The 26,581-nt window shown below is 40.0% G+C and overlaps 1 protein-coding gene across 6 annotated transcripts in view; it reads left to right on the top strand.

Annotated features, from left to right (window-relative positions):
- Positions 1-26,581, top strand: part of CTNND2 (catenin delta 2) — a 471,257-nt gene that overhangs the window by 254,604 nt on the left and 190,072 nt on the right. For all 6 annotated transcript variants that reach the window (XM_039910616.1, XM_039910617.1, XM_029053896.2 and 3 more), the window contains 2 exons: positions 7,057-7,251; positions 15,118-15,370. In XM_039910616.1, coding sequence (XP_039766550.1) covers positions 7,057-7,251; positions 15,118-15,370 — 448 coding nt within the window. The remainder of the gene's footprint in view (positions 1-7,056; positions 7,252-15,117; positions 15,371-26,581) is intronic.

The following is a 26,581-nucleotide window of genomic DNA, read 5'->3' as shown; positions in this document are numbered from 1 at the left end:
GAAACAATGATTAGAAATGGGATAATTGTCTTGGAGCAGAAGCTTCCCCCACAGGGAAAAAGACTAAAATAGAATCAGACACTAAAGGTAACATGCAACAAGTGGAGCAAAGAGCAGCCGATATCCAATTTAGTTACTCTTTGGTCTTAACAGCTACACCTCTGCACACCAATAAAAATCTCATTATCAGTGGTAATATCTGATCTGGGTTACTCTCTGTTCTTAGACAAAACTCTGAAAATTCATTGAATTCGTTTTAAAAGTGTATATTTCAATGCATATATAGATAGAAAATAAATGAATGCCCTATGTGGGACAGGGACTGTGTCTGATCTGTAGGTACTTCAGTGCTTAGTACAGTATTTGGCACATAGTAAATACTATAATTTTATTAGTAGTAGTATTCTCACAGCTTGAAAAGAAAAATCTTATTAACTTTAAGGTCCAAAGAACTTGAGAAATGGTACTATTGGGACAGAAAAGAGGACCATTCTGGGTCCAAAAGTGACAATAATATGCTAGTGGAATCTAGAACTCTTAACGTTTTATTTGTGTGATGGTTGCAGTCTTGGACATTGAGCTAATGTTTACACATGTTGCTTCTGACATCCATTAACTTCTCTGTAGTAACCCAGTGTGGGTAACATCTCTATGAGTTTATCCAATTCCCACTTGAGCCTATTAATATTTTCATCTAACACAACTCCCTGTGGTAGCAAATTCCATATGCTTACTCATATTAGTTCTAATTTTGTCCTCATTCATTTTTTTTATTATTCCTGGGTTCTCTATTTTACCAAATGAAATCTGAACAAATGCAAAGATAACTTTTTTTCCCCCAAAATTCTAATTTCACAAAATAATTTCACTTTGCCATCAGAAGCTGTCAGAGTGCCAAACCATTGGTATGTGTTGATGCCTGACATTGTTGCCGAATAACACTACCATATGCATCGTGGAACTCAACCTTGAGTTAATACAGCCCGGGTTAGAAATGGTGATTTGCATGGGAAGATAATTTGCCTTGGTTTCTTGAAGCACAACACACCTTTTAAAGTTATTTTTCACTTCAAAAATTGACCTTCAGGAAAAAAGGGAGAATGAGCTGTTTATGCAATAAAACCTGTATGATTTTTATCTTTTCTTTTGCAACAGAAATATGTATTTTGGGTTCCATCCCACCCCCACCCCACCCTCTGAAAACAGGTCTTTATCGTGGAAATGAACTAGAAATTATCTCCCCAAATCTGCCTTCAGAATTTAAACTGCTGTCTGTGACTTGGCATCGTAGCTTTCTTTCTCCTTTTGGCTTGTAGTTTTTACCTCCCACCATTTTTAAAGAAATGCTTTTTGCTTAAATGCAAACATGCCTTAGAAATGAAAAGTATGTATAAATGAATTGATTGTTATATGAAGGCACCTGCTTATATTGAAATTGGAAGGAGCTAATGACTCATCAGGCAAAGGTCTGAAAGGAAGGGAAAAGGAATAGCTGAAGTATGAAAAATGTTTATTTGCTCTGTTGGGTTTTATTTTCATGTAAAACATTCAAACAGAGCAGCGCGAGACCCAATTTCAATAAAGTAAGAACATATCAAAATACACAACAGGACGGGTAACTTGGGGGAGTCTATTTTTATTATTTTGTTAGTTTTTTGTCTTCTCAAATTGATCTAGGGGCACAAAATGGAAAGGAAGTGAAATAACAACCGTCTGAACCAACTCAATCAGGAATACCAGAAATTCTATAAAGCAGTTGGAGTGAATACCAGTTAAACATTCCATAACTGTTTGAGTAAATGGGCCACCTTTGTGCCTGGTATTTTTCTTTTCAGAGCTGAGCACCTCCCTTAACTCTTTCTGTCGTAACTCAGAAGTTGAACCGAAATTCACAGGGGCCTAAAAGGGGAAAACTGCACTTACGTAGCAAACAAAGGTGTTAGAGACCCTCTCTAGGTCCTCTGGATTTCTGGGAAAGGCTCTTTATGAAACCAGGACTTTATGTTACATAACCTGAACAAAGCATAGGTTGGCAGTCTAAAACTTGTGAGTGACGCCAGTGGCCATCCCGAATTGTGAGCCTATTGTGGGACAGGACCTGTGGGTGACCCAACTATCTTGTATCTATCTCAGTGCATAACCCAGTGCTTAGTGAATAGTGTGCACTTCATAAATACCAATCAAAAAGTGTTTGAGTGCTTGCTTTGTGAGGAGCTCAGTTCTGAAAACTTGGGAGAGTACAGTAGAGGTGGTAGTCATGATCCCTGTCCAGAAAGAGGTTACAATTTAGTGGAGGAATTTATAGCCTATTATGAATTCAGTAACAAACTTGGAAAGGATGAAGACTTGAACCAACCTGAAAGAGCATAATTGGTAAAAGTAAGGGGATGGCTCCATCCCTATTTTCTCTCCCCCAAAAAATTTACCCTCAAATGAAATGTGTTTGAATATTTCAAAAGGTTTTACCCTTTTGAAATTTTGTCCTTTGATATTTGATAGTGCATAATTATCAAATGTCAATAGAAAAGGTTTTAATGACAATTTTTGACCCATCCAAACCATGAAGTTCACCTCAGATAAAATCCCATCTTAGTGTGATCTAATTTCCACATCGTAAAGGTTCGAGTGCCTTGAGGAAAAACACACAAAACAAAATATAGGGCACTTCTTAAATTGCGTAATTTGAGGTGAAATGTTTTTAATTAAAAGTCATTACTTACAATCCAATGAAAATCAAATTGAGTTATAGCATTAAATGTCTTTGGTATTTTGGGGGCTGGTGGGATTAGTGTTCATTATGTTATTAAAAAATGAAAACATGGGATTTTTGGAACATTCTGCCAGTTTGTCAAGAAACAAAATCCAAACAGTGAGGAGAGATGTGGAAATTGTAATGCACTGGTAACTTCAGAACTATTATGAAAAATGTCAGTGCAGGACACTCTTTTAAAAGAAACTCGAATTGCCTAGGGATTAAGCATAAGAAGAATTATAAACATGGTTTGCCATTTAAAATGCTGCTGGAGAAAGGAAGGTGTCCTCTGTCCTCTCAATAATCATAGAATGACACACCTCACCAAACAGGAATTTTGATTAATGAACTCAGTCTGTGGCAGTTCTGGGGATGTGAAATGAAACTCTCAGGCAGTGAATGTATCAACACCATTATTTGGCCCCATGGGTCTTACAGTTAATTCAATCATCTGTCATCCAAGCGTTTAAATAATTTCAAAAGATATATAATCAGATGCCTTAATTCATATTGGTCATTTCTTGCAAAAGGTATGTCTTGTTTAATCTAGCTGTCGCTTATCTCAGAGTAATTTAGTAACTTAATTAGCACTGCAGAATTCAGAAAATGATTCAGTGAAACTGCTGGAAGCAATGATAGCAATATTTTATTCGGAGCCCTTTTGAGGCAGCACTTTATTCCTACTTTGCAATGGTAAATTGAAGTGGAAAGAAGCAAGTGACCTTCTGAAACTTATCCAAGGCTCTAAAATGTGGGATTGTGTATCCCCAAATTCAAAGTTCCTGCTTGTTCAGTATTGTTTTTGGAAATCCCAGCTGAAAAGTCAAATCAGTTGGGCAAGTGAGTTAGAGAGTTATCGATTGCTGTTGAATGAAAAAGCTTTTGGGGTTTTTTTTTTGAGGCACTCTTCCCCAAGGAGGAGGGACCCTTTTTCCCCAAGACTGGAGAGGGGTGATCTAGCCTATCTTGGGAGTTGATCTGCTCACATCAAACCATGTACTTAAGCAGAAACTAAAAGATGTCTCAATTGAAAAAAAGAAATCAAGGAAGAATTTATTTGACATTTTATTTTTGCACGACAGCTGTATTTACTGCAGTAGAGATCCCAAAAGCTGAACAAACCTTTTGCCATTCTGGATAAAAAGGCAAAACTTTGTGAAGCATTAGAAGCCCATTAGTCCACACTGCTGAGTTTGTGTGGGCTGGGAATGTGTCTACCAATTCTGTTTTATTGTACTCTCCCAGTCTCTTAGTACAGTATTCTGCACTCAGTAAAATCAATCGTACTTATTGAGTACTGGATGCACAGCACTCTACTAAGCACTTGGGAGAGTCCAGTCTAACAGAGTTGGAAGGGATGTTCCCTGGCCACAACACGTGGACTGATAAAGTACATGTTTAGGTGTAGCGTGGCCTAGTGGAAAGAGCACAAAGCTGGAAGTCGGAAGAACTGTGTTCTAATCCCAGCTTCATTATTTGCCTGCTATGTGACCTTGAACAAGCCATTTAACTTCTCTTTGCTTCAGTTTCCTCATCTGTAAAATGCAGACTAAGTACATGTTCTCATGCCCCCTCAGACAGACCTACGGTCTACCCCAGCCCTTAGCACAACTCTTGGCAAACAGTAAGCACTTGAACAATATTATTATTAGTCTAAATATTGTTATTATATGATAGTGTCTTTTGGAATGGTTGTGAGGTGGTCACTCAGCCTCTGCGTTGACTTCACTTTACAGATTTAGCTTAGAAAAAGTGTCATCCAAATTGATTATAAGGAAAGTGAGTTATTCTTTATTTAGGTGTTCAGTTGTTAATAATAGGACCTCAATTATGGTCTCTCACAAACCCCAGGACTGTCCTAGGACCAGGTCACCATGCGTTCCATCTCTCTGACATCAGTGCATTCAGAGACAGAGATGTCAGCATGAGGAGCAGCACACTTGGGGCCAAGAGCCTCCAAGATGTGCTCAAACCTAGGCAGAGAAGCTGCATTGTCACATGAGACATATTTTGGCAATCCACGCTATACACTGCTCACCTAAAACTCACCTAAACTGCAGAAAAGCAGTCAAAGTAAGTCATGTGTGCTCTGATGGCTCCCACTAATACCCAGAATTTCTTAGTCAAGCACTCATTTGGCAGTCTAGATGGGATGACCAGAGCCAAGTCAGGTCCATTAGAGAAAACTTGCAACAGGCCATTGCGAGCCACCATTCCTTGATGAATGCTGTGTTTTGATTAATTGAGTGGTTTTCATTTTTGGGTGTGAAATGATATCCTTTCTTCTTGATGATGGTTAATGGTATTGGATTGGATGATAGTCTGTTCATTAGGCAATCATTGTCATAGAAATGCTTGGATGACTTCTTTGGAGATAAAGTGGAGCTTTTACTCCTTGGATTCTGTTTTTCTTTAAACCTTATCTTTTGAAATGGTACAAAATGTAAAAAAAAAAAAAAACAAAAAACAAAGCAGAAATCTAGCAAGGTGCTTGTATACTGATAGAGATACAAACATTAGTTCCTGCCCTCGCATATTTATAGGTTGGGCAAAGATTGGTCCTTTTAGAAAAGAGATTTAGATCTTTTTTGTTTATTTTCACCATTGCTCGTGCCTCCCAGAACCTGAATTCAAAGCTTCAAGTGGTTTGACTCCACTTAATGCTACAGCAGCAATTAGAGTCAAAAGCATACTTTTAAGGAGGCAGACCACTCAGTAAAGAAGTCAAACACAACCTCAACCAGCTGAAGCTTCCCATGATTTTCTCCCAATACTGCTTAGCTTATCCTGAATGTGCAGTGGCAACCACATCCGTGACCAGGCCAAAATAGGGCACCTTCCCTTATAAAAACCCAATGGAAATGATCTCATAACATTCAGGCAGGATGGAGCCAGCTTCCTGTGTTAGGTGACTGGGCACAATTTACTCAACACCTTGAGAATCTTGGAGTCCAAAACCAACTGGGAATATCCTAGTCATCACTTATTAATCCACTCCTGTTATCATGGCAATCACTGCTCCTGTCTAAACCTCATCCCTTTTTCTCTTCAGAGGAATTCAGAGTGCATCCCCCGGTGAAGATTGTTGACTGGGTAACAGAACAGAGGCTGCTGGGATGTGCTGTTTTTCCAGCCCTTGGGGGACAAATTTGAGGAAAGTTTCATTGAAGGAAAAAAAAACCCTGGAAACAGGTCTCTCTGGAGCAGGGGATGGTTCTTGAGAGGTGTATTCAAGGAGAAAGTCTTCTTTGGTCCTGACTCTATCCAAGGCAAATCAAATCTTTTACCTATTTAACATTGGTGGGGGTTGCTCAGGACAGCAAGAGCTTTGGAGTCGTTGACTCCACCTCTCACCCCATCCTAAAACACCCATTGTCAGCACCTCCACTTGATTGACAGGAATGTATTTAATGTATTACTTATGGTTGGAAAAGGTAAAAAAAAAAAACCCCTACCTATCCTATCCTTTTCCCTCACCCAAAGCAGCTGTAAGATTTGTGCATGATTTTTCTCTCTACCCCCATCAGCCCTCAGTCGGCTTTGCTCATCGGATTAAGTTTCCTATGCTCATCGGATTAATCTGTGAAATGTGGAGAAACGTAGGCTTTGAGTCAGAAGACCATAAGCAAAGCACCTTCCTCATCAGAAAAAAATCCTTATTCTTCAGAATTTTTGATGTCTTAACTCTAAAATTTTTTTTTGGAATACCTGCATAATGTAATCATCCTCTGGAGGTTTAGACGGCTGGAAGCCTAGCATTTTGACATAGAGAATCCATGAAAAAGTGCTGATGAGAATTAAATTCTGGATCATTTCTCAACCACATGGAGAAGATCTGTGCCTGGCACCATGGCTCGTGGGCTTGAACTTCTTTTCCTCCCAAATTTCCAGCCCAACCCCTTCACCTAACCCTCTGCAGTTTCCCCTGTAAGTTTTGCTTGTCCTATTGAGTTCTTCAGTGTGAGTTCCCCAGAGCCTGCGGCGATTTCTGTAAGGCGCTATGTAGAGAAAATGCCATTTATTGGCCATGCCCAATATGGATTTATCCCTGAAATATTTTCCTCCTTATGGGCAAATCAGGTTTTGGAGCAACAGCGGGACAGCTGGGTGATGCCGATAAGCTGATTAGCTTGACTCATTGCTGCCGTTTCATGTTATTTTCCGTGCATTTTAACAATTCTTTCTTGGGCTCTCTTTTTGTCCAAAGATTTGTTTTCAAGATTTATTTGTTTATGTATTTCAAATGAAACCAGTCCTGTTTGCGGTAGCTGCTTCTTAATATTCCTCTGTAAATCTATTTGCAGCTGGGTCGCGGGCATCTTACAGCAGCCAGCACAGCCACCTTGGCTCTGAGTTAAGGGCACTGCAGTCTCCAGAGCACCATATAGACCCTATTTACGAAGACAGAGTCTATCAGAAGCCCCCTATGAGGAGTCTCAGCCAGAGCCAGGGAGACACTCTGCAACCAGCACTCACAGGCACCTATCGCACGAGCACAGGTATGTTGGCTGTATTTTCTACAAGTTGCCTTTCTGGAACAGAATTCCTTGTTTCTCCATCAGGTGCCCAAATTACAGCATAGAGGTCAGAGAGCCTTGATCTAGGGCTAATGGTCCTTTCTGTTTTCTGACAAAGTCAGGATTTTCCAATGTTGTCACCCAGGTAGTACGGATATAACCACAGAATGTGTGGACAACTAGAGACAGTATTATGCAGTTGAACATCTGGATACATGGAGAACGAGCAGCAGTTTGAGGTGAATTTTGTCACTTAGCTGCGAAAGTGATACTAATCCGTACCGTTTTTATTGTGCCAGTTTGTATTGTTATAAATATTGTCCAGGTCTTTTTATAATGTACAAGAAAAGGGACTGCAAAGTGTTTTCTGATACTAGAAAAGACATTCTTACAAGATACTTTACTCTTCGGGTTGGTGGAGGAAAACAGCAAAAATGTTGATTTATGCCTTAATGAAATATCTTTCTAATGGATGTGTGTGTGTGTATACAATATGTGTATATATGTGTGTGTGTATATATGTATTGTATATATTGTATATTGTATATACATATTGTATACACACACACATATATACACATATATATATATACACACACACATATGTATACACACACACCCATTACATATATATATACCATACACCAATGTACATAAATATATTGGGTAGGTGAGTTATCTTTCATATATGCTCACTCAGGACACCTAACTAGAAAGCCATCATTTTATGAACTTGTCTATTGTGCCATGGCCCCAAAAAGGGAGAGAAAATGACAAATTGTCAGTTTCTGAGACCTACTTTCCATGAATGTTACTTTATCATGATCAGTTGGTGGGAGTAAGTCCTCTCCTACTAAAATTCCTTTTAAAAGTGCCTCGTGCCATCTGAAGTTTTGTAGTGCTGATCAAAGTCTGCCTTCCATATATGTTTCCCAGTCATTAGAACTTTTAATGTTTTTTTAATTAAACAGACACATTATTCCTGACAGGGGTATTGAAAATTATTTTTTAATTTCTATTTTAGTGCTTATATCTAAAAAATGCAGAGGCCTTCATTTTATAAGCCATTTTTATGTTTTTAAATGAGGTCCAGGCACTGAAAGAAACTGCCTAATAATACTAAATTACAGGTTTTACATTAAGCGTGGTCATATCATTTATGTTTGAATATGGATATATTGAACATGTGACTACATCACAGACAGAACAGTAAAAAAATATTTATTTTAGTGTTTTGTTTTTGACAATGCAGATGTCATTCATGGTCAATGTTCATCTGAAATTTATGGATAAATGAATAACTATTCCTCCCACAACTTCCCTAACCTGCTTTAGTCCAGCCCCCCAGAGGGCACATCTGGAAGGTGGTTTGTAACTGGTTTCTGAAAATAATCACAGTCACCATTCTTTTTTAAAATCTCTGTGCTTTACAATATTGTTTTAATAGTAATTGGTGAGCTTGACACCACGGGAAGCTAATGCCTTCTCCTGGCTCTTGTTAACAGGCCCTCTGTTGGCTTTTACCATGAGGGGTGAAGATACCGTCCTCTCCTGAGCAATAGTTAACTTCCACTCCTAGCCGGTCTTGGTGGCTTCATCCATTTTCCAGACACACACTGTCTGGAAAGTGTGGGAAGATGACGGGGAGAAGGAAGTCAAAGGAACAATATGGCTGACACCTTAGATTGGCGGACTCCCTTCTTCTTCCATTCTCGGCTTCTGTTGCCTTCTTGGAAACCAAATTTCCAAAGGCCAAATTTCAGCGCATGACAAAGGCATCACTCATTGAAGGAAAGAAGACTCAAATTCAATATTAATATGAAATAAATGGAATGACATAAGCAACATTTATTCAAAGGAAAAATTCATCTTAAATATGTCCTTTTTAGTGACTATGAGTGAGATTTATTTTAAACCTTTACACTTTTCTTTAAGAAACCGGTGGCTGTGATTTGTTTTGTGGAACTCCATACGGAATTTTAAAAAGCTATGCATTATGCTAGCAATTATGCTAGCAAATACTTATAACTATGAACTTTATTAATTTAGTAGTATCCCTCCAGGTTAAAATTAAATAGTAATAATAATTGGGGTATTTGTTGAGTGCTTACAATGTGCCAAGGGGTAGAGACAAGCAAATCAGTTTGGACCCAATCCCTGGCCCACATGGGTCTCACAGTCTTAAACCACATTTTACAGATGAGATAACTGAGGCCCCGAGAGGTGAAATGACTTGCCCAAGGTCACACAGCAGCCAAGTGGCAGAGTTGGGATTCGACCCAGTTCCTTATGCCTCTCGGACCTATGCTGTATCCACTAGGCCAACCTGCTTCTCTAAAGTACAAGCATCTTCCACTAAATGTTACATAGGGCTCTGAAGCAGTCATTTACCCTGGAAATTTAGGGGAATATTTTATATCAATTAAAATATTAATTGAGCGTAATCCCCACATCAGGGTTTTGAAGGCACAGCATGGCCCCATATCCACATGAGTATCAGAGATGGTGAGATCCTCTGGTGTCAGCAATGGCTATTTATAAATTAAGGACTAAATAAAATGCTATTAGCCTTAAAAGCAATACTTGGTTTCGAAGTATATTAGAGAGAGATCTAATTGCTATTTGGTGTGCAACTCTTAGCGTGAAACCCAGCAGCAGTAATGTTTGCTTATTTATTCCTGGGTTTTTAGTGAATTCTCCAAAGAAATCCCCTTCATTGACCAATTTCCCAAAAGCCAAAGAGAAGAAAATCTCAGCTTTTGTCCTTGCCTACTAATTTAGTGTTCCAAATAGTCATACTTCTTTTTAAAAATTTTGCAGTAAGTTTTGAGTCAAAATGATAGTGCAGATGTGTTTTTCTTGGGCCATTTCTAAGTTTTATGCATGTATTCTAAATCCTGAACATTGCTTCTTCTTGCCTGGGTTGTCTAGTGTTTTCTCTTTCGCTATGACATGACTACTTTCTTGGTAGCCATGTCCAAATTCAGCATTCCTCCACTAGCGTCTCTGGTACCTAAAGGTGGAGGTAAATGGAAAAGGGGAAGCACCGTCCCCAGCCTTAGGATGAATGGATTCCAGAGTCCCTACACAAAAACAACTCACAATCAGTCAATTAATTACTGGCATTTATTGAGTACTTACCCTGTGTAGAGCACTGTACTAAGCACTTGGGAGAGTAGAGAGTTGGTATTCATTCATTCATTCACTCAGTTGTATTTATTGAGCAATTATTGTGTGCAGAGCACTGTACTAAACACTTGGGAGAGTAAAGTACAACAATAATGGACACAAGGCACATTCTCTGCCCATAGTGAGTTTATCGTCTCATAACTCAAAGAGCAAGACTCTTCCAGCAGTCTTAACATGAAAAAGGAATTTTCAAAGTTAAAGTACCATTCTTAGATTTTGCAGCTTTGTCAAAATACCATGTTTCTGAAACCCAGTAGAATCAGACCTGTTGGACAGCAGAGATGGTGATTTGCCTCTAGTGTTTTTTGCCCACAGTGAAACATGTAAAGTTCTAAGAGCTTTGGTTTCAAATAATGCAATTTCCCTTTTTATCTCCTATAGGAAGGCATTCCTCTGTGTTCCACTGTTGGGTTGGGGAATCCATCCAATCAACAATTTCTACCCAGAGCTGCTAGCAGCTCTACACTGCTCCACTCAACACACTCCTCTGGGGGCCTGCTTCTCTGACACACCCCTGGTAGATGTGGTGTGGGGAGAGAAACAGAGAGAGAGAGATTGCTCAGATTTAGAAAAGTCCCAAATCCTGCCAGACAAGCCAGTGGGCTCCAGGGAATCTGAGTGAGATCAGCTATATGTGGCTCCTTAGCATCTGTCTCACCCACACGAGGCAATCTTCACTCCTCTTTGCCTGGTGTGCCACTTTTCGTTCTCCTTGTGCTAACCGGGGTCAAAAAATTCCATATAAAGTTGTGCTTGTCCTTTACAGACAAGACCTCTATGTTTGAGAAGAAATATTACTTTACATGCAATTTATTATTTTATACCATGCCAGTTTCTAAGCACCTAGTGCTGATTCTATCATATTTAATTTGTATTCCTGGGAAGGAAAACCATTAACTCTAACCCACAATTAAGACTTCAGTTAATAATGAGAGTCGGGTTGTGATTTAAATGGTACAAATGTTTTCGATACTAGAGTTCCAGTGTTCATTTTTTAGAAAAGCATCTCCAGCTGTAAAAGCGTGCATGCAGTACTTTTTGTTGGGTGTTGTTAACAGCATCCAAACTACTTGAAGGAACTCACCACTCTGAGAATCAGAGTGTACCTCGGGTTTGCGGTAAGGGTATAGCAACCCTGCTTCGGAGATTGGATCAAAAGGGGTGGTGGCTGCAGAGGAGGGGAACAGGGCAGAACTGTGCCCTTGTGCCTCCTGTAACTCTCTGATAGACATTGCCCCAAATCCTGTGAACTCTGTTAAAGTGTTAAAGATGTTTTTTGGAAGCAGGTGAAGGGCTGGAACATAGATCTTAGAAATGACCAGAGAAGGTCTTTCTCTTTCAGCCAAGAGGAGAGGGAAGAGGATGGCCAAGGCTCAGCTCCACTCTGATCACAATGCTGTCTGTGACCCTTTCAGGAGTGGTGGAGTTCAGGGTTAGAAGTCAGGGCCGAATCCCACACCCATTCCACCATGACCCTGATCCATCCTTCCAGCATGGCCACGGAAGAAGGAGGAGAAGGAGAGGACCTGGGATGGTGCCCATGTCCACAACCATTCCCCTTGGATGGGCCCTTTGAAACTCTGACACCCACCATTTCATTGAGTGTCTTGGACTCTCAGCCCACTCTTTCAGCTTCCAGACAAACCTGAGATGTACAGAAACACCCCTGATAGAGGCCAGCCTTCTTATAGCTCTTCTGGAACAGCTGGCGTAGCCACAACTACCCAGGAAACGCAGTCATGAGAAAGTCAGTCAGAGGGGCATGTGCTTCCTTCTTTGCCCAGGAAAAACCCACAGCCAAGTCTCTCACCTATACCTATAACTGCAGCGAAGACTGCCTTTAAAAAAAAAAAAGTCATAGGCTCATAGCCCTAGCCCCAGATTTCACGCTTCAGTGTCACACATTTACTATATGCTGTGGTGTGGGGTTGGATGGGAAAAGCCAAGAGGTGTGTGAATATGTCCTTCTCTTTTGATTTTTTTCCCTTCCGTTTTAACAGCTTAGAAAGAAAACAGATTAATCAAAATAGAGAGGAAAATGAGAGAGGAATATAGAAGAGGCAGAAAGCCAGGGAGAAACTGTAAGAGAAACATCATAAAGAGGAAATGTGTTTGTATGTACGGTTGTGTGTATGTATGTATGTGTGGAGTAGTAGGAGAAAATCACACACACACACACACACACACACATATAGATTATATGTATATGTATGTATATGTGTGTATATGTATATATGTGTATTTATATGGAGGGGGAAAGAAAGAGAGAGAATGGAGAAGAGTGGACCAGCTGAAAAAAGACAGGGACAGTCCGAAGCAGGCACGGACAGATGGGTAAGAGTGGAATAAAAAGGGAGGAGATCCTTCAAAATAATTGCAGTGACAGAGAGATAGAGCAAAAGATTGTGGAGACATAGAAATACTGAGGGAAGCATAGAGTGGCAGAGAGGAAAAAGTGAGAATAGGAAATGACAGGCCCTGAGAGGATATTTAAAGGGCCAGCAATTATTGGGACAGAAAATCGAAGACAGATCAAAGTTCAAATGAATTAGAATACAGGTAAATGGAGATGGGGGGTGGGGGTGCGTAGTAGCTTAGAAGAAGAGTGGTGGGACCCAGGTGAGAGGAGATTAATGGCCGAGAAAAAAGTGGGAAGAGCGGTAGACATTTACTGATATACCCTTTCCCAGTGCTTAGTAGAGTGCTCTATATACAGTAAGCACTTATTAAACACTACTGTCTCTGTTACAGGAAGAGTCAAAAGAAACTGGGCAGTGAGGGAGATGGAATGAAAACACCAGCTATCTAATATCAGCCTAAGGAAGGTACTCTCTGTGTGAGAGTGTGTGTTTCAGAAAAGTCCGTGTGTATGAGGAAGAGGTCAGTTTGTTCATACTCAGTGTATCATTCTCTTCTCAGCTCAAAATCCCATAAGAAGGTATTATTCTGCTTCCTCTTCCTCTCTGGTCTTTCAGTCAAATCCCTACTCCTTGACTGTGAACAAAAACTTTCAGGTCTCAGTTCCCTAATTTCCCATGCAGTTCTTTTCAAAATTCCAGTTGCCTTGGGTTTGCCCTTTTTCCTCACCTTGTTTGTCTTGTCATTTTATCAGTGTTCTTCTATAATGAAAGTTGAGCTTTTTCCTAACCTTAGACCTAATACATACAGTATTTTCTACGCTGTCCCCATGCTAGCTAATTTAACCTCTCCTTCCCAAATTGTAAACCATATTTCCAAGGCATCAGCAGCAGGGGTTTTGGATTATTCTTTCATAATAAGAAAAGTAGGCTTACCTAAAGCTACAGAGAGGTCCCTTTGGCATGGTCTATAGCGCTTAGCAAGGGTGGGAGGGAGTCCCCATTCCCCAGCTCTCTCCTGTTTCCCCATAAACATCTGGGCCCTGGGATTTGTGCTGACATTGTTTTGCTGCTTCTCCAGCTTTGTTTCCACATTTGGATGCAAGGGAGAGAGAATCACGCTGACAGTTTCAGTGCCTATATAAAATCCAATTAATCTTATAGAGGTAAATTCAAATAAACATATTTTTAGGCGTCCAATTCCTGAGTGACTTGGGCATGGTGATCACCCTTGCTCCCTTCTAAGGGGTGTTTGAAAATTAATTAGAGAGAGCTGTGGAGCTATTTTATATCAGTTTTCCTTAACCATCATTTGTGGGAAAATGCCTTTTTTAAAAAGTCTTGAGAGCAAAGTTATAAAACTTGGCTGCGTTTAGATTTTTTTTCCTTTCATCTGTTTTGAGTTGGTCTATCTTCAAATTCTTCTACAGTTAGTCTACCGTGACAATTTTATTTGTGTTTTAATTTTTCGTATGTTCCCCATTTTTATCAAAGGGGAGAAATACTACCTTTGCCTTGCCGTTTTAACCAAGTGATACTACTTAGAATTTCACTGGAGTTTGTGTGATTCATAGTCAGTATTTAATTGTTTTTTAGTACAACTAACTCATTACAATTGATCTTATCTTGACATTGGCTATAAGGTGTGTATTTTCACTTATGAAGGAAGCAAAAGGTAAATGTGTTGTCTTAAATTAGAACAGCCCCAGATGTTGGTGATTCTAGTTCTTGAATTAATCTCACTCGATTGGTGTGAAAGCGCTCACTCACTTCATTTAATTTGACTCTGGCATATCTGAAATCTAATTTCCTCTAGTATTGGTGATAATTAGTGTAGTATGAAATGGGCAATTGTATTTTTCAAGAAGAAAGGAAGGCCTTTTGAAATTCCCTTGGGTTTATATGTTATTCTCAATTTCTGAGGAGACGGGATAACAGAGAGTGAAGACATGTAAGCATGGTTTCTGAGTTGGGGAAATGAATCGATATACTGCGGAAATGTAATATCGAATTTGTATCCTATTAAAAGGTTTGGGTGCCATGTCACCACATAAAATGTGGAACCATGCCATTGACTCCTATGCATTTACTTCTGAACCCCATGGTTAGTTCTCAGATGACTTAGGCTTTATAATTGACAACACCTTGACGTGCCCAATGTATATATGATGCTGTTTTCTCTTTTTTCGTTCTTTTCAAACCCCTGTTTTTATGTCTGTATTTTTCCTCTGCCTAGACCTGGTTAATCATTTCTGTGAACAGGTCCTCAAATTTTTACTTTGTCCCTACTTTCCTGCCGTAGCCCCATCTTCCCCCGGTGTCGACTCCGTCCCCTTACAGCGCACAGGAAGTCAACACGGCTCACAGAATGCAACGGCGACCTTCCAGAGGGCCAGCTATGCTGCAGGCCCTGCCTCCAATTACGCAGACCCCTATCGACAGCTGCAGTATTGTCCTTCTGTCGAATCACCGTACAGCAAATCCGGGCCTGCCATTCCACCGGAGGGGACCCTGGCTAGGTCGCCTTCCATCGATAGCATTCAGAAAGATCCCAGGTGGGTGAAAACTTAATTTTTCCTACTGCTGAATTGTCACAAGGAGAGGATTCTGTCTGCTTTTCTCATTATTTTATATTATGTACTTCTTTTTTTCTGCGATGTCCCAAAGAGGTGACTTGCTTTTTGTTCCATCATTATTTGTTGGGATTGGAATTCTTTATCCATGAAACACACCATCCTGAGAAATGCAATGGCATGAATTGCACTCGGGTCCAAGTGTGTGGCATCCTACCTTTGGTAATGAGCGTAGGGATTCAGTGTAATACTATTGAAGTAGCTTCCTCATTAGCCTCAATTGCAAAGCACTGGCATTCCACATGTTTGACTTTTAATTGCATTGGTTGGACATTTATGTTTCTCGGTTGGAAATTTGCTGCTTATTCTTCATTTAGCAAAGTGGCACCTCCTGCAAGACTTGGGGAGTGATTTTTGTGGATCTGTTCAATGTTTCACATCTGTACATCAAAGAGAAACAGCAAGTAGATTCTTGAGTTGTAAAAACGTGAAAGACACTTGTTAGAGTAACCGTTCATATTAGAGAATGTTACATTTCTCTTTTTTGAGAGTGCCAGGAGAATTAGTAATCCAGCTTCAGAAGATGAAATTGAATTCATGCATAGTTACGCAATGTTTTATTCATAAACATTTTATTTTCCCAGCTATACCTATCATGAATATATATCAACATCTGATAATTCTGCAGACCTGTCTCATTTTCAATATTTCTTTATGGTGGGGTATTTATGTTCCGTCCAGGATTTGAATATGTAGGTTGAGTTTTACATTGGTAAGAAAGTATACTTCAGAGGATACTGTGGAGTCTTTTTAACTGATGACATATTACAGGACATTCTGAGATGACACATTGGTAAACACATTGAAATAATTCATTTTCTGGTATTTTGAGGGATCTGTTTTAGTGTAGTTTGAACCCACCAAGGAGGGTCAAATTTTGCTAATGACAGAACCCCTGAAAGCAGGGGTATGCCGCTCCAATCCCACGGCACTACCGGCTTCCCTGCGACTTCCTCTGCTCCTGGCATGGCATGTGCCCCTAGGTTATGGTACAGAGCCTATCCATTCTCAGAATTGGGAGGAGGAATGGAGTTCTTAGAGTGGCCCACTATTGGGATGTAACAATACTCTTCCCTCTTGAAAATATATAAGAAAACATTGGTTCTTCCACAGGAATACTACAGCCTTAAAAAGTCTATTACCACGAGACTTTCTTCTTGCCTGGGCCTTGTCTTGACTAGCTCTCTGCTTGGCCAATAATGTCTGAACTTTATTTGCTCCCTGGGTAACTTGTTAAATTGTTATAAACTCATGCAAGAGACACAATAAAGTAAAAGTACATTTTATTGATTTTGTTTTTAAACTGCCATTTCTATAAAGATCAGATCAAAGAAGGAGGTATTTGATCTATGATACTGTCAAGCCGCTGATGAACTGCCTGTGTATATTGTTAAGTTTAGAGAAGTGAAAAGCGTACTTAAAAGAAAAAAGTTCTAACTTGAATTGACAAAAATAGATGGTTAAATGGGGAATTGCATTTTAAAATGTATGGGGAAAGAGAGAGAGCATGCATGCTGATATGTGAAATTGAGCAACTGGCTCTCTGGGAGGTCTGTGCTCACTCAGATGAAATAAATTACAATCATTTTCTGGGCAATAATCTATCATTTATTGCCCCAAAGGAGGAGATTTCCTGAGTAGGACTCTGGCATCCTGAATCCATCTTTCTTCTTTCATAAATGACCAGGGTAGATTAGTGATCCCCACAGGGTAGTTTATTCAATAGAGGAATTGGCCCATCGTTAGTATAATACTATAATTATTGTTGTTGTCATTTTGCTGTCAGTAGGGCTGGGGCAGCCTTCCCAGTGACAGCTGAGGCCCCCTTTGACCCAAACAGCTGTCCCACTTGCTCAGTTCTTGGAATATGTAAAATCTTGGAGATGACTCTGAGAACAGCAGCAGCAGCAGGCAGAGGCTGATTCATCAGTCTTCTAGGGATTCACATATAGCCACAGTTCCTCTTCAGTGCCTTTGGGACCACACTGTTTATGGAGATAATGATGGGAACAACTTGTACATCTCCAGTTTGTACACCTGCTTCGTGTCAAATGGTCAGTTTCTAATCCTCGGTGATTTTCCATTTTCCATCGCCACATCAACGATGGAAATGTAATTCTGCTTCTTTTCCAAACTGTGTGGTTGATTAGCGAGAATAATGCAGTCGGTGATTATAGATTCCAGGAAGCTGGTTAGATTGTTGAGCACTTCAGCCGACTCGTTCTTATTACATGGGATTTTCCTTTGTGAACCAACTCTCCATCTTTGGCAGTCATCCAAAACACATCTTTTGCAACGTTAATGCGTTACGTATACATCAAATTTTCAGGCACCTGATGCTCACTGGCTACATGCTGAAGCATAAACATGTAATTTAGGAGAAATCCAAAGTCTGAAGCATTGAGCCCAGCCTAGAAATGCAATATAGTGGATGAATAAATATGTAATTGAAAATGTGACCCAAGGCCCTACCCAGCATCAGCACCAATTCATGTGCATCAGTATAGTTGTCTCTGTGACACTGGTAAATATGAGAGAAGCTGGTGAAAATGGTGTAAACTCAAGGTTTGTAGCCTAGAGGGTGAATGTTGCTCTGGCTATTCTGAGGTTCCTCAAAGCCAGTCATGCCAAAAATACTGTTCCCCAGAATCTGCTTCTTGTAGTCACTGTTTATTAATCACCACCAAGTCTCTGAGAGCTAAGAGATAACTGAGTTTTAAGAAAACTCTTACACTATATATCAATCACGTGGTTTATTCTCCACAATTATTGGAAGTAAGTATTGTGTGTCACTTAGGTAATCAGAAAACTAAGCTTTCAAAAATGGAGCAAATGATCGTTGTGTTTGTTGTAGGCTTTTTAATTTTTTTCTCATGTCTCTGAGTCCCCACCCCATATCAGTACATATGGCCAAGAAATGCAAGATGTAGGCTTGTCTACCTATCTCTAAGTGTCTGTCTAGATAGTACATTTCAGTCGTTTTCATAAGTAGGGTCAACCAGAATGGATGATGAATCGGTCTGTTAGAAAATGATTTCATCTTTTTGAGCCTAAGAATCAAAAGATTTGTGACCATTACAAATAATTCATATAATAATGTTGGTATTTGTTAAGCGCTTACTATGTGCCGAGCACTGTTCTAAGCGCTGGGGTAGACATAGGGGAATCAGGTTGTCCCACGTGGGGCTCACAGTCTTAATCCCCATTTTACAGATGAGGGAACTGAGGCACAGAGAAGTTAAGTGACTTGCCCACAGTCACACAGCCGACAAGTGGCAGAGCTGGGATTCGAACTCATGAGCCCTGACTCCAAAGCCCGTGCTCTTTCCACTGAGCCACGCTACAGAGCATAGAAGGAATGCAGTTGTCAGTCGTAAAGATCCCATTTATAACAGTAATATGTTTTTCAATCAAGCTTCTCGAGTGGCTTTTATTATGAATTGCTTTTAAGTGCATTTATTCTTCTATATGATAATATCAAAGCAGTTTTAATATTTTTGTAGGAAAATGTTTGGTTCGAGGAAGCAGGTAGAAATCCTGGGTTTTATCAATCAGTGCTGTTTGAACGCTTACTGTATACGGAGCACTGTACGAAACACTTGGGGGAGTCAATAGAATTGGTTGGGACGGTCTCTGCCCACGAGGAGCTTATGATCTAGTGGGGAAAACAGAAGTTGAAAAAAACTACTTAGAGGGGAAGCAACAGAATATTAAGCTATGAACATAAGTGCTGTCGAGGTGGGGCTGAGATGAGTAACAAAGTACATGGGGATATGGACTAAGACTAAGATGATGCTTAAAGAAGCGTGAATTGGGTGGGGAGGTGAGAGGGTAGTCAGGGAAGGCTTCCTAGAGGAGGTATACTTTTAGTAGGGCTTTGAAGCCCTTCAGGCCCCAAAGGACACCCAGCTAAGAGGGTCAAGGTGGGGACTAGAACAGGTGGTAGCTCGGGCCGCAGGTAAACATTTCTATTCTGAGTTCAGATCTCTTCTAAGCGACAGATATATAACTTGATAAGTGCCTTTTGCAAATGTCTGTGTACGGTGTACAACACTGTTATTCTGGAAATAAGAAGGATAAACTGGAAGAAAAGTGCAAATCTGCTACAAGTTGAGATCCTACTGTAGTGGGATATCAGTTGCATCAACAAAATATTTTCTTTTACGTAGAGGGAAACAATTTTTGCTAAGAAGTTTCTCCAAACTGTTTCGTGTGTGAATTATGAAACAACCGGCAATACTGAAGTATATCTAGTTGGATTAGTCCTCCAAGGGGATTTTTTTTTTATTGTGTTATTTTTTAAGTGCTTACTATGTCCCAAGTACTGTACTAAGCACTGGGGTTGATAGAAAATAATCAGGTCCCACCTGGGTCTCACAGTCTAAATTTGTAAATGTGTGGCTCAGTGGAAAGAGCACGGGCTTAGGAGTCAGAGGTCATGGGTTCAAATCCCAGCTCGGCCACTTGTCAGCTGTGTGACTTTGGGCAAGTCACTTAACTTCTCGGTGCCTCAGTTACCTCATCTATAAAATGGGGATTAAGACTGTGAGCCCCATGTGGGACAACCTGATTCCCCTCTGTCTACCCCAGCGCTTAGAACAGTGCTCGGCACATAGTAAGCGCTTAACAAATACCAACATTATTATTATTATTAAATTTGTTTATTGTATCAGAAATTCTATTTGAAGTCACACATGTGTGCTCTTTGTTTTATCCACAGTGGAAATATTTCTTCCTTTTCTACTGCTTTATGCGGTAGAATATTTCCAACTAAATCTAGGTAAATTAATTGGATGGTTTTTTCCCTGACACTTGGCTCTGAATTGATTTCCATTTTAAATCCAAAACATATCATTTTTGTTTGTCTTCCAAGAGGCTTATTCATTCTGCCCTGCAAGAAAAGGGTATATTTATGTGTATACCAAAGCTGTGTACTTTTCTTGGATGGTAGAACGAGTTGAGTTCTCAGAAGTAAAACTTAAATAATGCCACAAATAGTAATGTTAAAGAATCTAGGGTTATAAAAATCTTTCCAAAAAATCCCATGACACTCAGGGTATTGATTGAGCACTTAAAGAGCACTGTACAAAAGTGCATGGACCAGTAATAGAGAGTTAGTAGACACAATCTAATTCTTTGTGTGTTAAAGAACCTGGGCTTGGGAGTCAGAGGTCGTGGGTTCGAATCCTGGCTCTGCCACTCGTCAGCTGTGTGACTGTGGGCAAGTCACTTCACTTCTCTGTGCCTCAGTTCCCTCATCTGTAAAATGGGTATTAACTGTGAGGCTCACGTGGGGCAACCTGATAACCCTATATCTCCCCCAGCGCTTAGAACAGTGCTCTGCACATAGTAAGCGCTTAACAAATACCAACATTATTATACAAAGCCACATGTTGGTTTTACATTTCTGAATGGGCAGTTGCCTGAAGACAGTCTAGTCTGGATTACTGTAAAAAAAGTATGGATCACACACACAGAAAAATTGGATTGGTGCCTATGCATTAACCAAGCCCTATTATGTTTGGGGTTTTTTTTTGATTCAGCCTCAGTCCCAGCCAGGAGTTGCTCCCAATTAAGAAATTATCAGACAGCAAAGACCAGGATCTATCAGATTGATTACTTTCTCTCTGGTTCAGGACTATACTCCAGAAAGTCTCTGGAGCATTTAGTTGTGTCCTGAATACCCATCTGCTTGTGGTTATTCAAAGGAAGCTTTTTCTAGAATTTTCATCAGGGACATAGTCTCAGAGTTTGAGGACAGCCCAAATGGGCCAAAGGAAAATTCTCTGGGCTGTTAAAAGACATGTCCCTGATAAACTGGTAAGATATGGAAGTGATTCCTCAAACTCATTCCCAACTAATTCTTTGGAACTAGAATTATTGAGGCTCTAGCCCTCATTGCTGAAGCAGGTAAAACCCACATTTGAGACAAAAGAGGATGTTTGAAAGGGTTTTTAAAAAGAAATTGAGTGTTAAGGTGTTCATAGGGGATTCAAAGAAGGTAGACAGATAGAGGAAATTGCTTGAGTTAGGAACTCCTGCATTTTCTAAATGAAGAAACCCTACCGGCACATACCTTGGAAGCCCCCCAAAAAATAAGGGCTCAAAGTGAGTAAGTTGATGAATATAGACATTTATGCACATGACAAAAACATCCTTACTATAGAAATTTTTCCAAAGAGCGCATGTTTCCTTGTTTTGGTGTATTTATACTTCAGCCTTAAAGTTGTCTCTTCCTTGATTCTGAATGGGACTTTTTCAGTTTTCTTTTTTAAAAGGCAAAGGAACATTAAGTGGGAAGTTTATAGTGGATAAAACAAGGAAAAGGAGAGAGGCAAAAAGTTACAGATTGTTTGTTAGGGCTGCCTATAAATGTGTGTTCTGCAAAAGTGCCAGTAAGCCAAAATGAATATTAAAGTGCTTCCTGCAACCATTTGCCAGCAATAGAGTGCTCTGTACACAGCAAATGAAGCAGAGAGAATCATTTTGAGAAGAATTCAGTTATGTTATTTTGAATATTGTATTACTTTTCTGTCTGTTCATCACCTTCCCCACTGGCTATCAAGTGTTATTAGAATGCAGAAAAGTTCTGTGGTTTGAGTCACTGCCAGAAGACACCTATTTAAAATACACTTTTTCTCCCCTTTCTTGGGTGAAACATTTGATTTATAATCCATGATTTCAAGGGGGTTTTTTCTTTTTTAATCATATGAACTCTGTCTTATCGTAAATGTCCCATCAGCCTACTTAGTAACTTTCGCCCAAACCTGACATTGGTTAAGGTACAAATGGTTGTTTTAGTATCCTAAGGGTTTAGAAAGCTTGGGCTTTCTTGGGCTTTAAACAACTCCAGTGGTTGCCTATCGACCTCCGCTCCAAACAAAAACTCCTCACTCTAGGCTTCAAGGCTCTCCATCACCTTGCCCCTTCCTACCTCTCCTCCCTTCTCTCTTTCTACCGCCCACCCCGCACGCTCCGCTCCTCTGCCGCCCACCTCCTCACCGTCCCTCGGTCTCACCTATCCTGCCGTCGACCCCTGGGTCACGTCCTCCCACGGTCCTGGAACGCCCTCCCTCCTCACCTCCGCCAAACCGATTCTCTTTCCCTCTTCAAAACCCTACTTAAAAATCACCTCCTCCAAGAGGCGTTCCCAGACTGAGCTCCTCTTCCCCCTCTACTCCCTCTGCCATCCCCCCTTTACCTCTCCGCAGCTAAAGCCTCATTTTCCCCTTTTCCCTCTGCTCCTCCACCTCTCCCTTCCCATCCCCACAGCACTGTACTCGTCCGCTCAACTGTATATATTTTCGTTACCCTATTTATTTTGTTAATGAATTGTACATCGCCTCGATTCTATTTAGTTGCCATTGTTTTTACGAGATGTTCTTCCCCTCGACTCTGTTTATTGCCATTGTTCTTATCTGTCCGTCTCCCCCGATTAGACTGTAAGCCCGTCAAACGGCAGGGACTGTCTCTATCTGTTGCCGACTTGTTCATCCCAAGCGCTTAGTACAGTGCTCTGCACATAGTAAGCGCTCAATAAATACTATTGAATGAATGAATGAATGAATGAATTGGGCTCATGGTCGGTTGTGTTTATTGTGTGAAGAGTGCTGTACTGTGCACTTGGGAAGCGCAGGAGGCTGTAAGATCCTTGAGGGTAAGGATGTTCTCACCAACTCCATCGAAGTGTACTCTCCCCAGGGCAGTGCTCTGCACACACCAACATAATAAGTACTCTGTAAATACTACTGATTGATTGAGGTGGGCCCGATTTCTGGCCTTAAGGAACTTAGAGTAGATGTAAGCCTCCTCTACTCTCTGTGAGTACCCTAACACAAGTTTTTGTGAGCCAAAGTTTCTTCAGAAACACAACCCCGGCACTATGAGAACTATTTTTAGATTTATTTAAAAATTCTTAATCATGTTAAGAATCATCACAGATAGCCAAAGAGAAATGCACTCTTCTATCAATTTGGTGATTATGATATCATGGAATAACTGGTTGGACTAATGATGGCCTTTTTCCAAATACTCTGATTAGTAGAATGTGGTTAAAGAATTTACTTGACAACATTTGCGATGATTAAAATTTTAAATCCAAACCACATTAAATATCTGTTAACTTTTTGAACTGTCCAGGTAGAAGTCAACAGAGAAAGTGATTGGGTTGGCTGTTGCATAATTCAGTCATACTACCCACAGGCATTCCCACTGGGATTTTTGCCTTCAAAGTCAGAGTTACATTTCATTACCTCTACTGGGGTTAATTTCCCACCACACTGAGAATTAAGGCAGTGACTATTAAGGCAGTGACTTAGTGCCTTCAAAGCTCTTAAATCAGAAGCCTTTCATTGCACCAAAAATGAAACAGGCTGATAGCAAGGCATCCTATTTTCACTATATACTTTTTTAATCTTCCTCTACCAGAAAAGTGTTATATTTTTAAACAGGGCTTTTTATATATTAGACAAAAACTCATTAAGATAAGTAGCAATTAACATGTACACTGCAGTGAAAGTGCTTATGAGATTATAGCAGAAAGTATAAAACATGGGCTCTTTCAGATAAACTAAAATGGTTCTGCAGGGGTCCGTGTGATTTATTTGTTATGCTTTGTTTGGAAGATTATTGCAACATTAACAGATTTATACATACCATAAATTTATTTCAAAGTAACAGGCACTATTTGAAATGCTATGAAAGTGGCTATTAAGAGAAACATTGTATGCCTGTGTTCATCTGTGAATGGGCTGTATCAGAGTGTATTCATTGATTGCAGTGTCTCAAGCTTCTCTTAGTTTTCATTTCTCTCCCCCAAGGACACGGACAGTCTCTACTCACTTAATCACCTTATTATATATACACACAGCAGACAATTGAGTCCACACCGTCACAAAAGTAGTCATTTACCACTTGCAGAACTTGATGTTATTGTAAATCTCCCTCTTGGTATCTTGTCAAAGCTTCTGCTCTAAAATAACAACTCCTCTGATTGATGCAGGTCAGGATGGACTGACTGCTGCTGTGGCTGTCTAGTATTTCATCATCATACATTATAAATTATTTTTCTTAATACTGGTCTCCCACTCTAGACTGTAAGTTCGTGGAGACAGGGAACAGTTCTACCAAATCTGCTACATTGTACTCTCCCAAGGACTTAGCACAGTGCTCTGAGCACATGATGTGCCAACAACAGGTTTCAGGTTTCTCAAAGAACCCACTGACTGGCTGTCAAACCCAGACAAAATAAAGAAAAGCTATTTCAAGTCAGATGAGCTCTCAGTTGCTATGTCTGGTACAGGGATTTCACTCCATTTCTTAGTTGTACAGTGGATACAAGGAACAGTGATCTTTATATCATTAGTACTTACGTACATAGTACATATGTGCATGCACATATTCTCTCAGAATCAGGTCTGCACTCTTTGGAGTATTTAGTTGTGTTCTGAATACCTTTCTGCTTGTGGAGTATTCCGAGAAAAGCGTTTTCCAGGATTTTCAGCAAGCGCATAGTTTCAGATGAGCTTGGCATCGGCATAAATTGGTCCTGGATTCGCATTCTTATGTGAATATAACCTGAGCATTTACATACATATGAATGCTAGAGCTGTATGCTGGGTATTTTTGTTTTGTGCTTTAAGGAATAAGTGGAAATTGGAGGGATGATCCATTTGGATTTGTTCTTCAAGAAGTTGATTCAAGCCCAGAGAGACTATGGAGATGAGGGTAAGTTGAATTTGGGACGAGAGATAGGAGTAACTTGCCTTGACAATTCTAAAAACATGAAGGGTGGAGAAAAGTGGAGAGGGCATATGGAGGTGTGCTGGGAGAGATTTGATTTCCCCAATGGAAAGATTCTCCCTACAGAGATAAGAAAGTTAATATATTTATATTAATGTCCGTCTTGACCTCTACACTGTAAACTCGTTACGGGCAAAGGACATTTCTGCTGATTCCGTTGTATTGCACTCTCCCAAGCCCTTTGTACAGTGCTCTACACATAGTAAGAGCTCAATAAATACCACATTGATGGGTTGAAAAGAAGGAAGTTTAGGGGGAAAAATGAGGAGTGTGATTTTATACATATTTAGTGTAAAATAGTGTTCATCCATATAGATTTACCTAGGAGATTTTAAAGTTGTGTTCAGGCAGAAGAGATTAGTTGTAAATATCTGAGTGGATGAGCTCCCCAAATATGTGAGGGTAGAGGACCCCCACAAAAAGCCTGGCAGGACACTCTTAGTACATATTTTGGGAGGGATGAAGATCGAGCAAAGGAAACTGATGGGTCAGAGATGTAGGATGTCCAAAGCAGACAAGAAGTCAAATAAGATTTAGAAAGAATAGAGCTGTTAGATTTAGCCATTAAAAAAATGCCATTGGAACTCTTGGTGATCATCCTCCCTGTAGAAAGGAGAGGGGGAAATCTAGATTGTAGATTATTAAGACGTTAGTTGGTTGACAGCAAGTGAAGACAACAGCAAGTGCACTAGTCATAAAATATGTGATTTTTGCAAGTAACTTATTTCTATCTGTAACTTTATTAAGGGAGACTGCATATAGATGTATAACTGAAATTGCTGTCTATCCACAGGAATGTGTTGGCCTGCCTGATCTATAACTTCATTTTATATCCTTCAATGAATCATGACATGAAAATTGATTATGTATTCTAAGATATCAAGATATCTTCTTGGGTTATGGAAAGAATTAGTGTCAAATTGTCATGTTATGGGATTTGCGCCAAAATTGATTAAGGAAAAGGATATATGACATTTTTGTAGTACAAAGGAAACATGAATTTTAGCCCAATTGAGTTGAATTATTCATTAGTAGGGTTTGTACATTACATGGGTTAATGTAGCACAATCTAATATATGAACCCACCTCATATATTCATTATAAATCAATCTGAGTGAATAAAGCCATAGTCTTCACATTTTCTTAATGACATAAAATTCACAGTTTTTAAACAACCCGTTTTTAGAGGTGATTTCCTCGTCCAATAGGTGATGCCTTTCTGAGAGATGGGGAAGGGCATTCACCATCTACGACCACTATCTTCCAACCATCAACACTCATGTGGTAGGGCCCTGGTAGCTTTGATGGTAGGTTTGATGGGTCCCAAGTAAT

The sequence above is a fragment of the Ornithorhynchus anatinus genome, chromosome X3, assembly GCF_004115215.2.
Source record: "Ornithorhynchus anatinus isolate Pmale09 chromosome X3, mOrnAna1.pri.v4, whole genome shotgun sequence".
Classification (NCBI taxonomy): domain Eukaryota; kingdom Metazoa; phylum Chordata; class Mammalia; order Monotremata; family Ornithorhynchidae; genus Ornithorhynchus; species Ornithorhynchus anatinus.
This window is presented reverse-complemented; position numbering and strand designations above follow the sequence as displayed.